The 14003-nt window shown below is 38.6% G+C and overlaps 1 protein-coding gene across 14 annotated transcripts in view; it reads left to right on the forward strand.

Annotated features, from left to right (window-relative positions):
• GRIP1 (glutamate receptor interacting protein 1) overlaps nt 1-14003 on the forward strand; it is a 726419-nt gene that overhangs the window by 475884 nt on the left and 236532 nt on the right. For 13 of the 14 annotated variants that reach the window (XM_057299399.2, XM_057299402.2, XM_034935486.3 and 10 more), the window contains one exon: nt 2825-2905. The exons of the other annotated variant lie outside the window; for it this stretch is intronic. In XM_057299399.2, the coding sequence (XP_057155382.1) occupies nt 2825-2905 (81 nt within the window). The remainder of the gene's footprint in view (nt 1-2824; nt 2906-14003) is intronic. 14 annotated transcript variants of the gene reach the window in all.

Raw genomic sequence — 14003 nt, forward strand, 5'->3', positions numbered from 1 at the left:
TATAAAGCTGCATTTAGAGACGCAAGAGAAGATAGAAGCCTCCATAGTTCTCCATGACTTTACGCTCAAGGGTTTGAAATGCACCCTGGACACTCTTGTCCTTTAGTATCCTACTGTGGAGCCATCAGCCATGGATTCATTCAGTGTGTTTTCTCCATTTCTATTTTCAAACAAGTTTGAATCAAGAGTTGACTTTCAGTAAATCACGTCAAGAGAGCTGGTGTTTATTCTGTGATGGGTAGCTTTTTATAAAAGGCCATGGTGCCTCTAAGGTATTTAAAATAAAGAGACACTCTTAAGGAAAGTCTCTTAAAAACCAAGTGTTATATTGTGCCATGCTGCTCTGCTGCTATGCCCTCCTTAACTCTGATGATCAATGTTGCCAAGCCTCTGCCTCCCTTCCATTAGGAATTATTGCTTTTACACTGATTGGCTTTGGCAGTGAGGGTGAAAGCAATAACACTGCTTGGGACAACATTAGATAACACTGAACTTTTTCATTCTGATCCTTTAGCCAATACAAGATTTGGCTTCTAGATAATTATTTACTTTTGCCTGTGCTCAGTAAGGTCACTCTTGATAGTGGGAGCAGGAGTGGAGGTTGGGGGTGGTGATGGAGAGGCTGGCCAGGTGGTCATCTATAATTCAGTTTCAACCTTTTAAGGATGTGCTCAACTAGACTATCTCAGTTCTAAATCAAGGAAGTTGTTTTCAAATATAAATGAGAAAACCATTTTACCAGGGTTCACTACTTCTGAAAGGCAAACTGGGTACATTTCTAAAGAACTAGCTCCTTAAAATAGAGCATCAAGTGCAGATAACCCCAGAGTCTCCTGGGAAAATCTCTTATTGCCCTTTATAAAAATCCAACACTGGATTCAACTGAAGACTTTAATTGGCTGGAATCTTGACAAATAGAAAACTGAGGAAAGCTTTTAGGCTTCCAAGATGCCGTACCTAAGCCTGGTTGTTGTGATTATTTTCTGGCTCAGTGCTCTATGCTCATAAACACACTGTTTCAAGGTTTTGGACAATGAAAGGAAATACATTTTTAAAGCAGTCTTATAAAGAATCCCAGGTTTTAATACATAGTACATTTGTTTTAAAAGGTGCTAAATGAAGCGTATTGCCTGTTTATTAACACTGTGAGAAAAGCGCTCAAATATTCAAGTGACAATGGTGAGGCAAAGGGAGACTTTTATAGTGTAATGTTTACATTTTGTATTTTGTTTTGTGGATTTTAATTATACTCAAAATGGTGTTTGCAAAGAGAAGAGTCGAACACCTAAGATACCACTTCTAAAGCAAAAGCGATATTGATTGAATTGGTATCTGAAAGTTGGTAGTTTATCTTTATGGTTGGAAGAATATAAAAAATTGTGTGACAAATTAAATATAAACATGAAACAGCGTGACTTCTATTTTTTAAGCTAATTGCCACTTACAGCAGTGTTAATCTTTTCCTTTTGTCATTGCGTATAAAGACCTTGTTAGTTTTATGAAGAAATCATGAATCATTTCAAACCAGAAGTTCATCCTAGAGAGGAAATGAGTTCCTCAATTTTGAAACACAAGCTATTTAGTTGGGAGAATTAATGTTCTCAGATGATAAGGCCTTGTTCTGAATAAATCCTTGTTATATGTAATAGTTTGTCATGCACAGTATGGTTTCTTTAAATTCTTTAATGATTTCCTGCTATAAAATGGTAACAACAACAATAATACATCTTATAGCGTGGCCAGCAGTGACATTTAGATTATCTAGCTTGACTGAATATGCTAGATAATTATTTTACATTCTATTTACTCAAGCCATGTGCATCTTATTCTTAAAATTTTTAAGGGTGTTATTCACATTTCTTTTACTTTTTATAAATGCCACCATCCCAATTAGGAAGAATTGTCCTTCCAATTTTAACCTTAATATTTGCCATCCTAGATTACTACTCCTTTATTCCTGGTCATATAAAATCCTTTTCAAGGTTAAAAAAAAATCACCTTACTTAGAGCTGGATGGACCCATTGTCTCCATGATCTTGTCACCTGCTGTTTTAATCATTCAGCTTCTTACCTAACTCTCACAGATACATTAAGCTTTAGACCTTCTGTCTTCTCAGTTGCTCTTTTAATAATTCTGCAAGTTATTTTCATCTCTTTCTAAAAGAGCACAAACCAGCTCATTGCAATATATGTCTTCTTTTGCCAAACCATCGTTCCTTCCCTATTCTCAACCTAGCTCCTCTGGTCTTCCCTCTGAACATCTCTATCCCTCTGCTTTGCACTGGCTGCCAGTTCACACTCCCAGGAGGAACCTACTAACTCTGAGTGGCTTTATTTCCCTTGCAATACTAACTCTCTGTCATCTGCTTATCTGAAATATTACCTTTCTTTTTACTTTCTTTGTTCTTCTACCTGATTATTCTTAGTGCCCATTGAACCATTTTATTTCTTCTTTGTCTTCATTACACCTATTCACTGGTATTTATTTATCAATAAATGTAGGTGACAAACAAATAATTTGTATACTATATTTGCATACTTCTTACCATTTCATAAATATCTTCACGAGCACTATAGCTTTTGATCCTGACAACCCTAAGAAGTAGATGAGAATTTTATCTCTCTTTTATAGGGGAAGAAACATATTCACAACATTTTCAAAGATTTATCCCACAGCTAACCCAAGTATAGGACCCAGGCCTACCGACACTTTCCACTGTACTGTACCACTTCTCTCTCGCAGAAGGATTGCAATCCGTTAAAAATCTTCACTGCATTAGAAACTGGATGGAAATTAACCAAACGCTTCATTGTACCTTTGCAGATGAGAGTCCCTACACTAAATCCGCCAGCCAGACAAAGCCGCCTGATGGAGCGTTGGCTGTGAGGAGACAGAGCATCCCAGGTTAGACCAGACTGTTGGATTTTTCAGCTGTTTTACTTTTGAATCCTGTTATTTGGTGATTCTAAATAATTCCAACTTGGTAAAAATAATAATAATAATAATAAATCATGTTATTTCACAGAGCATAGACTGAATTCTACACCACTTGTTCAAACAATATTCATAAAAGCTAGACTTTGGAAAACCTTGCCAACTTGTGAGAATTCATCTTGTAATCCACCATTGTAAAATCCTTTGCAAAATGACTTGAATTTGTATCAACTCTATTCATTTACTTACTCTCATCTCATTTTCAGGGGATGACTTTCACAATAGCATCCATTTCTTTACTGAGCCATAGCTGGCAGAAATAAGGGATTCACAATTGCTGCAACAGATCATGTATGCTGAATGCAAAATTATTCTTTTCTTCTCATCTCTTTGAACCTGAGTTTGCTTCCATTGGACAGCTGTTATAAAATTTGTGACTTTGTTTCCTTAGGAAAGTGTGAGTCATATTATTGTAATACAATGAGTCATATATATGTCTTTCCAACAAAACATTTTGAAGAAATATCTTTAAATGTCTTTACCCCAAAACTTCAATATTTTGAAGCTTTGATTTGTGAATGACACAAAAACATGTAAGTTCTGAAATTAAAGAGGAAAGGAAATTCAAAATGCTATTCAAACAATCTGAACTAAATAATTCATGGAAAAATTCCTTATGGAAGCAATTGTACTCAGAAGAGTTAAAAGCATTAATGCATTTAAATGTTTATGTAAAATGATGTATTATATATTTTATACAAGCAAATTGAGTACAGCTAAACCTCAGCTACAGGATTTTAGAGTACAATAGTTTTAGCAATTCAGGAGAAACAAAGTGGTGTTTCCTACATTAACTGGAATGGTTTGGCAAATGTGTCAGTGAAAGGAAGAATTTTCCATTTGAATAAAGAGCAAGATGAATCCCATTTGTGAGTAACTCTCTTCATGATTATTCTTTATTTTTATAAAAATTTCAGGTGGTTATTTTCACTCTCATTCCAAAGGCTTAGATTCATTTTGAAAGTACAGGACTTATGAAGACACATATTATGAATATGTTATACATCCTTGTTTTGGTGCTTTGAAGATTCTAAAGCAATTTGAATTCTACAATTAGATGGCATCACCCAGTGCCGAGATGTCTTCTATTTTATCCTATAAAACATCATTCTTCATGCTGGTCGCATTTAGAAAAACTATTACAGTCAGCTCTGGACTGTGTTATCTTCTTTCTCCTTGTCAGCATTAAAGAAATATCCCGTTTGAAGTTCAAGAATATCAGTTACCCATCAATTCTTTCTTGGCTACTCTACATTCACTGGTACTGAGTATTCCACTGCTGGGAAGAAGCAGGAGACTTCCCAGTGTCCTTACAACTCTATGGGATACTAAGCAAATATGCTATTATCAATGTTTTCTTTTCATGAGTTCTCTAATGCCACATTCTAAACGACAACACATTTGAAGGCCATCCTTTTTCTTAAAGTCATTAAGTAGTTTTTAAAGTTACATGTTAAATACACAGAATTGGTTCATCATAATCCCTAGTTTGTGGCACACATTATTCTTCATCATGAATTTTGTCTTTTCCTTCTCTTTATGTTAGATTTAAAAGTCACTGGAATCATTAACTGTTGGTGAGTTTTATGAGATGTTTTCCTGGAGCTTGACCATTGATAGACCCCTTTTTGTTCATCTCTCTTAAGGTAGGGGCCAGAGATATTAGGAGTGTTCAGAATCTTCTTAGTTATTTAGAACAGTTCAAGAAAAAAGATTGCACCAGCCAGAGGGCTAAGAAACCAAAGTAGTTAACAGTAGATTATTACTTAATAGTATTTTAGGGAGAGAATTAACAAACTTCTTGGAAATTGCCTCCTGACTGACTAATGACTCATGGAGTTCTGATCCCTTACTGTCTTACTTAAAAGTACCTATGAACTTTTGTTCTGGCAGAAAGAAGAGTATTCTCAGATCTTTGGCCAAGAAGTAACTTAAAGAGAGGTGAAACCCAACATCCAGAAATCTTGAGCTATCACCTACTGTGTCCACTTGTGCCCCCACTAAGTCCATGAGAGAGAGAAAAATGCACAGAGGAAAAGGCCAAGTAAATGTATCCTCTTTATTATTTACCAGAGCTTCAAATGAAAAATCCTGAAGTGGTCTCCTGACCACTCCTGGACTAAGCTGGACCATACAGAGCTGTAAGCACCAGAATTCAGGAGAGTCCAATCTTTTAGCTTCCCTGGACCACATTGGAAGAATTGTCTTGGGCCACACATAAAATACACTAACACTAATGATAGCTGATGAACTAAAAAAAGTAATAATAAAAATAAAAAAGAACCACAAAAAAATCTCATAATGTTTTTAAAACATTTACAAATTTGTGTTGGGCCACATTCAAAGCCGTCCTGGGCTGTATTACAGCCTATGGTTTGTGGACTGGACAAGCTTAATCTGGATGACATTTACAGTCTTAGTCTCCTTCTCCTGTGCTCACTCCCAATCCTACTTCCCTCAAGGTATTTTTAACAGCCCGGTAGCATGGAAAGATGCCTCTAGAGAAAAGTGCACCAATGAAAAGAAGCCCTAAAGGAGAGTTTGGCTAATGTACTAGTTTCTGACCTTCTCCATGCAGAGACCCCTCCCAAGTAAGATGCAGCTCCAGGGCCATTGACCTGTCCCAGCTGCTGGGGAGTAAGCAAACACAAGGAGGCTGAAATCTTTTTTTTGAGACGGAGTCTTGCTCTGTCACCCAGGCTGGAGTACAGTGGCACGATCTCGGCTCACTGCAAGCTCCACCTCCCGGGTTCACACCATTCTCCTGCCTCAGCCTCCCCAGCAGTTGGGACTACCGGCGTCCGCCACCACGCCCAGCTAATTTTTTGTATTTTTAGTAGAGATCGGGTTTCACCATGTTGACCAGGATGGTCTCCATCTCATGACCTCGTGATCCGCCCGCCTCAGCCTCCCAAAGTGCAGGGATTACAGGTGTGAGCCACTGTGCCCAGCCAAGGCTGAAATCTTAACAGAGGTATGGCTTTTGCCTACATCTCCCCTAAAGCTCCACTCCCAGTGGTCCAAAGATGATGACTGGATTTGACCGTTCATATTAGCACTTTCTCTGATGAATGGGGTGGAATGCAGTGGAAAAAGAGTGTAAAGTAGCAGAAGGCACCTTAAGCTTCTCTATCTAAGTTTTATGATATTTTAAGCTGTTCTTTGAAACTTATTCTATAAATGTAGATCTGGTGCTTCCTGAAGTTAACATTTATATACATACACAGAAATAAGGTTTCTTAATATAGACTCTACTATTTCCATGACTAATACAGAGTAACTTTAAACATTTCTGTCCTAAAGAGGTAAATTTGAATGTTAACAGAATCATAATTTGTTTTTATTCGTGTCAAAATATATGACTCCTATCTAAACTCAGAATAACTACAGCAGTTATTTTATAATCACAAGCCAAATATGTGTCTTTCATTAAATACCTGTTCTAACCGTAAATCCTTTTATCACCCTCCTTTCCTCTTCCTGAAAAAGGAAATGGATTAAACACTCTTAGGAGCAAAATGCGTTTGCTTTCGATAAAGGAGAAATACATTATTCATGTTATTTGGGAACTTGTCATTTTAATCATGTCTCATATGGCATTAAATGTAAGAATAAAAGGATTTTTTAGTTTTCCATAAGGTTTAATGAAAATTTTAATATGGATGATAGTAAAAAATGACATGAGTGTCCCTATGACACCAAAGTTTAAGTTTGTATTAGAGACTTAATATTTGATTAAAAATATTAGGGAGATGTATTTTCAATTTCATTTCTCCCCATTAGTTTTCAAAAATAAGATAAATTCCAAGGACAAAGGTATTCAGAACTAACAGATTCTACCATATATCAATGTTTATTAAAAAGAATCTATTGATTCTTCTGTATTTGACAGATTACTGGTGAAATGAAGTTTGACCACTTGAAGGGTTTGTCCAAGTCATTAGAGAAAATCTGTACAGACTTTGAGTTTGGCATATTTTGCAATAATTTGTGGTCTTGCCCACTTAGAGATGAGGCATTTAATCATGTCTGTCTCATTTGTGAAGGGAAGACAGGATACTACACTTGACCTCAAAGCCTAGAGTTAGTATATTACTTATTTGACTTGCCTCCTCTTTCTATATAGGACATCTTTTTTTGCTTATGTCAGTCTTGATTAATTGCCCAAAGAATTCTGGACAATTGACAAATGCAGGAAGATGTCAAATATTCGTATCTATTACATTTCTAAACTTTGATGCACCCAGGAAAATTTTCTTAAATCTGTATCCAGAATAATGCCATGAATGTTTGTGTGGGATTTTTTTTCCCCTCCTAGACTGTAAGAAATGCTTATCAATTTGGTCTTAAGGGAGTACAGTTTACATCAGTCTTTGTTGTTGCTCACATTTAGGTATTTGGAAGTGGGTAGTAAAAATATGAAGCTGAGAATCTGAAATGTCCAGCAGCCCAAGACATGTACAGTCAAGCTGATTAGAATGCATCCAGGAAATTCAGGATCTATTGAACAATCAAAGTCTGGAAAATAATCCCCATAATACCATACCCTTGACACCAGGGAGGAGCTGGTAACCTTAAGTTAAGAGGCTACAACAGGAATTTGAAGATTCTGCCCTCTCTGTTCCAAATGTTTCCTGTCTTTTTTATTCATATAATTAGATGCTTCATTTGTGTAATTTTTTATTATTACAGAAGATAAATAGTGTGACCTTTACACTAGGACTTTACAGCTATACCACTATTCAGGTGTGTAAATGCCTGGTTCTGCTTCATCTGGTTAGTTCTACTATTGAGACCCTCCAAAAAAATGAGTGACGCCGGAAACAGTGGCTTACACCTATAATCCCAGAACTTTGGGAGGCCAAGGCAGGCAGATCTCTTCAGCCTGGGAGTTACAGCCTGGGCAACATGGTGAAACCCTGTCTCTACAAAAAATGCAAAAATCAGCTGGGGATGGTGGCATGCACCTGTGGTCCCAGCTACTCAGGACATTGAGGTAGGAGGATTGCCTGAGCCCAGGAAATCAAGGCTGCAGTGAGTCTTGATTGCACCACTGTTCTCTAGCCTGGGTGACAGAGTGAGACCCCCTCTCAAAAAGTAAAAACTAAAAATAAACAAAAAAAATGAGTGCATCTCAGGGATGAGAAACCAAAGTCAGTTGAATCAAGCAAGTATGAAATGTCATACAAAGTACACGGTTGCTGCCCAAAGAAACTAAGGCAAAATCTGCTATTAATGAGGACATGATCAACATGGGGAAAATACCAAGGGATAAGTACCTTCGCTTCTCAGTTGGGCTGTCCCTGCATCCTCACAAGCATCCCAGTGGGCCAAAGTGAGGACAATGAGAACTAAGGGCCAGGGTGTACTCTGCCAAAGCCATTCAGTGTCAGCCTTAAGAAAGAACCTAAAATTATGTTTACGAGTGTTAAAATTACTGAATATTTAAGAAAGTAGCTAAATTACATTGCTTCTTTACAGATAAGTTTCTATGATTATAAAGTCAAGACTGATAGCATTGCAAATATACCTGAGATTCTGCCCCTCTCCCATGTCTTGTTTTGTTTTCCATAGTAGTTATCACTATATGAAATTAACTGATAAATTTATTATTTTTTTATTTGTCAGTCCCTAGCTAAAATGTAAGCTACAGGAGGGCAGGTCCTCTATATCTTGTTCACCTGTCATCTCCAGTGCATAGAACAGTGCTTAGTAAATGTTAGGTATTGGATCAATACTTGTGGAATGAATGAATAAGCAAAAGTCAGCAGGTAGATTTTTCTCTGTGAGGAATCTGTGGCCCTAAGACTGGCATACTTTCCTACAAAAAAAAAGTGCAACAAATTCTCTGTTGACCACGTGTTTTCTGTCTCATTGTATGCTGCAGCAGATTCTCACATTTGGCCTTGAAGCTCCACCCAACATGACATTTCCAACAAAATGCGTGCTGCCCAAGACTAATGAATGGAATATAGGTCAGCCAGAAGCTAGAGACTTTGAAAAGCCAGAGGTTCCCCCCAGCCTCATTTGTTTCTGTTTGCCCAGAAAATGTCTGTGCAGTCCTAAAACACCCTAGGAAAAAGTTGAGCACCATTTAATAATAAAATTGGCAAGATAAGAGTGATTCATTCACATGTTCTGCTTGTAGAAAAGTGCTAAAAAATATGAGGAAAAAACCTAGTCTATAAATAGAGCAATGCAGAGCCGAACATATTACTTATTATGGCAGGTACGCATTAATTATCTCCTCCAGAGAACTGATCCCGTTTGCTATGTGGCTGCGAGTACATACTGAGCGCTCCTCAAATAGCACAAGGCAAAACCAGCACCTTGATTTGTGTGTTCAGAGCCATAGCTTTCATTAGTGATTTGGAGGAATGACAGTCTGTTATGTTTGAACTTCTTTCATGCCTTAGTAAACATTGGCTGAAATACAATAAAGTGGTGCATATGCAGCAAGTGATTTTTAAACAATAATTCTTCCAGCATGCAATTTAGAGGAAATTTTTTTGTGGTGACTGTGCTTTGATATTTCCCGAATCCCCATTTGGGAACCCCTTTGTCACAGGAGAGGTGGCACTTGGTCAATGTTGTGCTCCAGGTACATGTGGTATCGGAGTGACTCTGATGACAGCTAGCAACAGCCTCCAGTGTCAGAAAAATTTTAGAGGCCGACTGAGGATATGTCCATAAGAGCTATAAGGAAAAAGTCTGTTCCCTCTATTACTTTTGCACTGAAAAAAAAATTAATTCTCTCATTCCTGGGTTTGGTTAGACCTTCAACCTAGGGTTGTAGGTGACTTCAGAAAATTAAATTGGGTAAAAGATGTATGGCTTGATTGGCACTGAGGAAAGTGAAGAAGCATCTTACATAGTTTACTGTTGAATAGAGAAGTTGGGCCTATTAATACGCTTTTCTTATCTATTGACCTTATATGACTCAGAACAGCTTCCCAAATTTCAGTTACTCACATGTCATCTTCATGATTTTTGCTATATATTTGTATTCCACCTATACTATAATTAATATTATTTTAAGTAAGTTTAAATTGGTATACTTCTTTACTTAGGTTTATCATAGGCTTTACTCTCTGTAATTTTATATGCTAATCATATTTTTCTAATATAAACAAATGTTTTCTAACTCTGAAAATGAAAAACAAAGGTTTCTATGTCACCTTAAATCATCTTGCATCCATCAATATTTATACACACCTACTTTGGGAAACACTGACTTGGAATGAGATGCTTCTCAGAAGACATGACTTTGACAACCACAAAACTTCACTTTGTCAGTAGTCAGTAAGTAGTTGTTGATTTGTAGTGCAGAAACATGTCATTTGAATGACAGTGAAAGGCTTTGGGGGCTTCTTTTAACAAATGAAAAGAAACAAGAAAAGAGAAAGAGGAAGTTGAACAATATTACGCCAAAGCTTAGGGAATAACAAGAATGAAATTGTCATAGGACTAACCTAACCTAGAGTGAGAGTAAGAGAGAGAGAGAGACAGACAGAGAGAGAGAGAGAGACAGAGAGACAGAGAGAGAAGGTGGGGGAGGGGAATAATTATACAAGTACTAGTTACCATGTATTTCATGCTAAGTACCAAGTATTGGACTAGCCATTTTTATGAATATCATCTCATTTCTTCCTCAGAAACATCACCAGGGGGAAAATAAGTTTTATTAATTCCCCTGTTACACATGAGCAAACTGAAGTTCTTTTATTTATTTATTTATTTAATTTTTTTTTTGTAGGAGGGGGACACAGTCTTGCTCTGTCACCCAGGCTGGAGTGCAATGTTGCGATCTCAGCTCACTGCAACCTCCACCTCGCAGGTTCAAGCGATTCTCCTGCCTCAGCCTCCCGAGTAGCTGGGATTACAGACGTACACCACCATGCCCAGCTAATTTTTGTATTTTTAGTAGAGATGGGGTTTCATTATGTTGGCCAGGCTGGTCTTGAACTCCTGACCTCATGATCCACCTGCCTCGGCCTCCCAAAGTGCTGGGATTACAAGCATAAGCCACTGCACCCCACCAGCAAACTGAAGTTGAGAGCTAAAGTCGCTTGTCTAAAATTACAGGGCTAGAAAACGGTAGACCTTGGATAAACCCCAGTTAAATATAAATTTTGACCATAATCCTGAGTAGTGAGGGAAGGGAAAAGGTGGTGAAGAGAATCCTTACTTAGAATGAAATGTGAAGACTGACTTCTCGAGGCCAGTTGAGCCTCTGCTCAGAAGTATCAAGAAAGTGTGAGGTGAGCAGAAGCCTCTGAATGTGGGTGATCTCTGTCCATCCAAGTCACAGACTCCATCCATCTCAGTCCTCATTGACTAGAGCCCTCAATTAGAGGGGGGTTAATGAGTAATGGCTTGGGGTCACAGGGCTCATGCCATTATCTCTCTAAGTAACCGAGTACTAGGAGAAACCGAGGAGGCGAACTACCAGGGCTTCGGGTTGTGCTACAGTTCGTTCCATACACTTATGCCTTTCAGAGCTTTCCAGTCAAGGAAAAAAATTAAAATTGGCCAAGCAGGCTTTTAACTACTTATTCTGAAACTGGTAACACCATAACTATGCTTTATGTTTCCCCTTTAAAACCACAGAATAATGCAAAGCTGTAAAATAACACTGAGAAAATGAAACGAGTCACTGTGTTCTGTGGCATCATAGTCAGTCCTGACTCACTGACTCTGATAATATCTATATATAAATATATAAAATATATAAGTGATACACAAATTCTTTTAAAATCAAATATTCTTATACATTTCTAAAACCTATTACTGGGCTACACATTAAGCAGATGTTATAAAGATTTCCCCTTCAAAATGTGGGTGGAAATACTTTACAGCACCTGGCAAAGCTCTTTGCTCTCTTTAGCAGTTTGATTGCACCTCTGGAACCCCTCTGCCTTCTGCACGGAATGGAAACCACTGACACATTGATCCCTTGCCCTTCACCCGTGCACACTCGCTGCATTCTCCTTTTTGCTCTGGCCCATCCTTTACTTGCTCGCTACATCCATTATAACTAAAATGATCTCTCACTTTTTGATTCTGAGTGTTCCTCTAAACTGACCCTCATACATTCATTCAACATGTAATTATCCAACAGTTACTTGTTGAGCAGTCACTGTGTGCCAGGTACTGTTCCTGGTGCTAGGAATATAGATGTGAATCCAGCCTATTAGCCTCTGTCCTCCTGGAGCTGGCAGGCTAGCAGTTGAAACAGGCATTCAGCAAACATTGAATGCCTGGCCTAAGGTCAGGCTATGCTATGTACAACAAAGGGAAATGAACTAGTGTAAACAGTAGAGAGTGTGGGAGCAGAAAGTTATGGGGTCCATGCTCAGATAGAAAACCTGAGGCCTCCATGGCCTCCAAAGGCCAAGGTTGGCCTCCATGAGCTGGTGACTTTGGAGTAAGCCTGAAATGAGTGGTGAGAGTGGTGAACCACGTAATGATCTGGAGGAAGACGATTCTAGGCCAAAAGAAGAGCAAATGCAAAGTCCCTGAAGGCAGAAAAAGCTTGGCTTTTAAATAAACAGAGAAAGAAACTTCTGCTAATAAGTGAAAAGAAACAAGAAAATAGAGAGGAGGTTGAACAATATTACGCCAAATTGAATGGCTGAGCATGGCCAGAAACTGGGAAGCAAGGCTGAGGGTGTAAGGGATGAGTCTGGAGAAGAGACAAGGCTGTGTCCTGTAGAGCTTTTAGGCCATGGTAAGAGTTTGGGTATTATTCTGAGCAGTATAGGAAGCCATTGTAGGGGTTAAGGTATTGATGTAATTTCTTTTTTGTTTATTTTAATTTCTCTAGCTGCTATATGGAAAATAGACTTTAAGGAGACAAAAGTGTAAACAAGAAGACCAGTTAGCAAGCTGCCACAGTATTTCAGGCAAGAAATGATGGTGGTAACTTAGACTAGGAGGTGGAGGTGGAAGTAGTAAAATGTGGTCAAATTTTGAAGAAAGAACCTAAATAACCTACTGACAAATTGGATGTGGGCTGAGAGAGGAAAAGAGAAGTCTGGGATAATTCCAGGGTTTTTGCTCTTAACAATTGGGTAAATACTGATGCCATTTACTGAAACAGAAAATAACCCAGGAAGAAATGGATCAGTGGAACAGGGGAGTGGGGAACTCAGAGGAGAGCTTAGGTGGAGATAGAAATTTTGAAGCTCTCAGTTTGTCAATGGTATTTACACCCTTGAGGGTGGGCGACAGGTCTTCTAGGTGGCACAGATAGATTGAGATGAGGTCCAAGGTTTGAGACTGGGGCATACCAAGCCTCAGAGGTTGGCAGTGAAGGAAGATTCAGCCGAAGATATGAAGAAGCAAAAGCAGTGATTATGAGGATCAGGAGAATGTAGTACCCTGGAATCCAAGTTATGAGCCACATGTCACTAAAGAGGGAGAGAAAAACTAGGTCAAATATTGATGATGAGATGAATGAGAATTGGCCGTAAGATTCTATAAGAAGGGAGGTTTGGTGACCCTGACAAAAATAGATTCGGTGAAAAGGTGGGAGTAAAAGCCTAATTTGAATGGGTTGAGGTGAGAATAGGACTTGAGTAACAGGAAGAGCATGTGGACAACTCTAAACAGAGTTTCTCTATCAAAGGGAGCAGAAAAATGGGAGAGTGGCCAGAGGGAGCATGTGGTCTATGGAGGACTTTAAAATATATACACAAGAGAGGATGCAGCATGTTCGTGTGCTGATGTGGCTGATCTAGTGGAATGAGAGAAAATCGTGCAGGAGGGAGAGGGGATAAAAGCAAAAGCAGTCTTTGAAGAGGCAGGGGTGCCTCCAGTGTGCACCAACGGGTCAGCGGGAGGGAAGGCAGCGTGGAAGGGCACAGAGGCAGGAGGGTGCTACAGTCCCTGCTGAGAAGATGTGTGAGTCATCTTCTAATTGCTCTATTTCCTTAGTGAAATAAGAGGTGAGGTCATCCACAGAGAGTATGGAGGGGAAGGAGATGTTCAAGGCGCAGAGAGAGGA

The sequence above is a fragment of the Pan paniscus genome, chromosome 10, assembly GCF_029289425.2.
Source record: "Pan paniscus chromosome 10, NHGRI_mPanPan1-v2.0_pri, whole genome shotgun sequence".
Classification (NCBI taxonomy): Eukaryota; Metazoa; Chordata; class Mammalia; order Primates; family Hominidae; genus Pan; species Pan paniscus.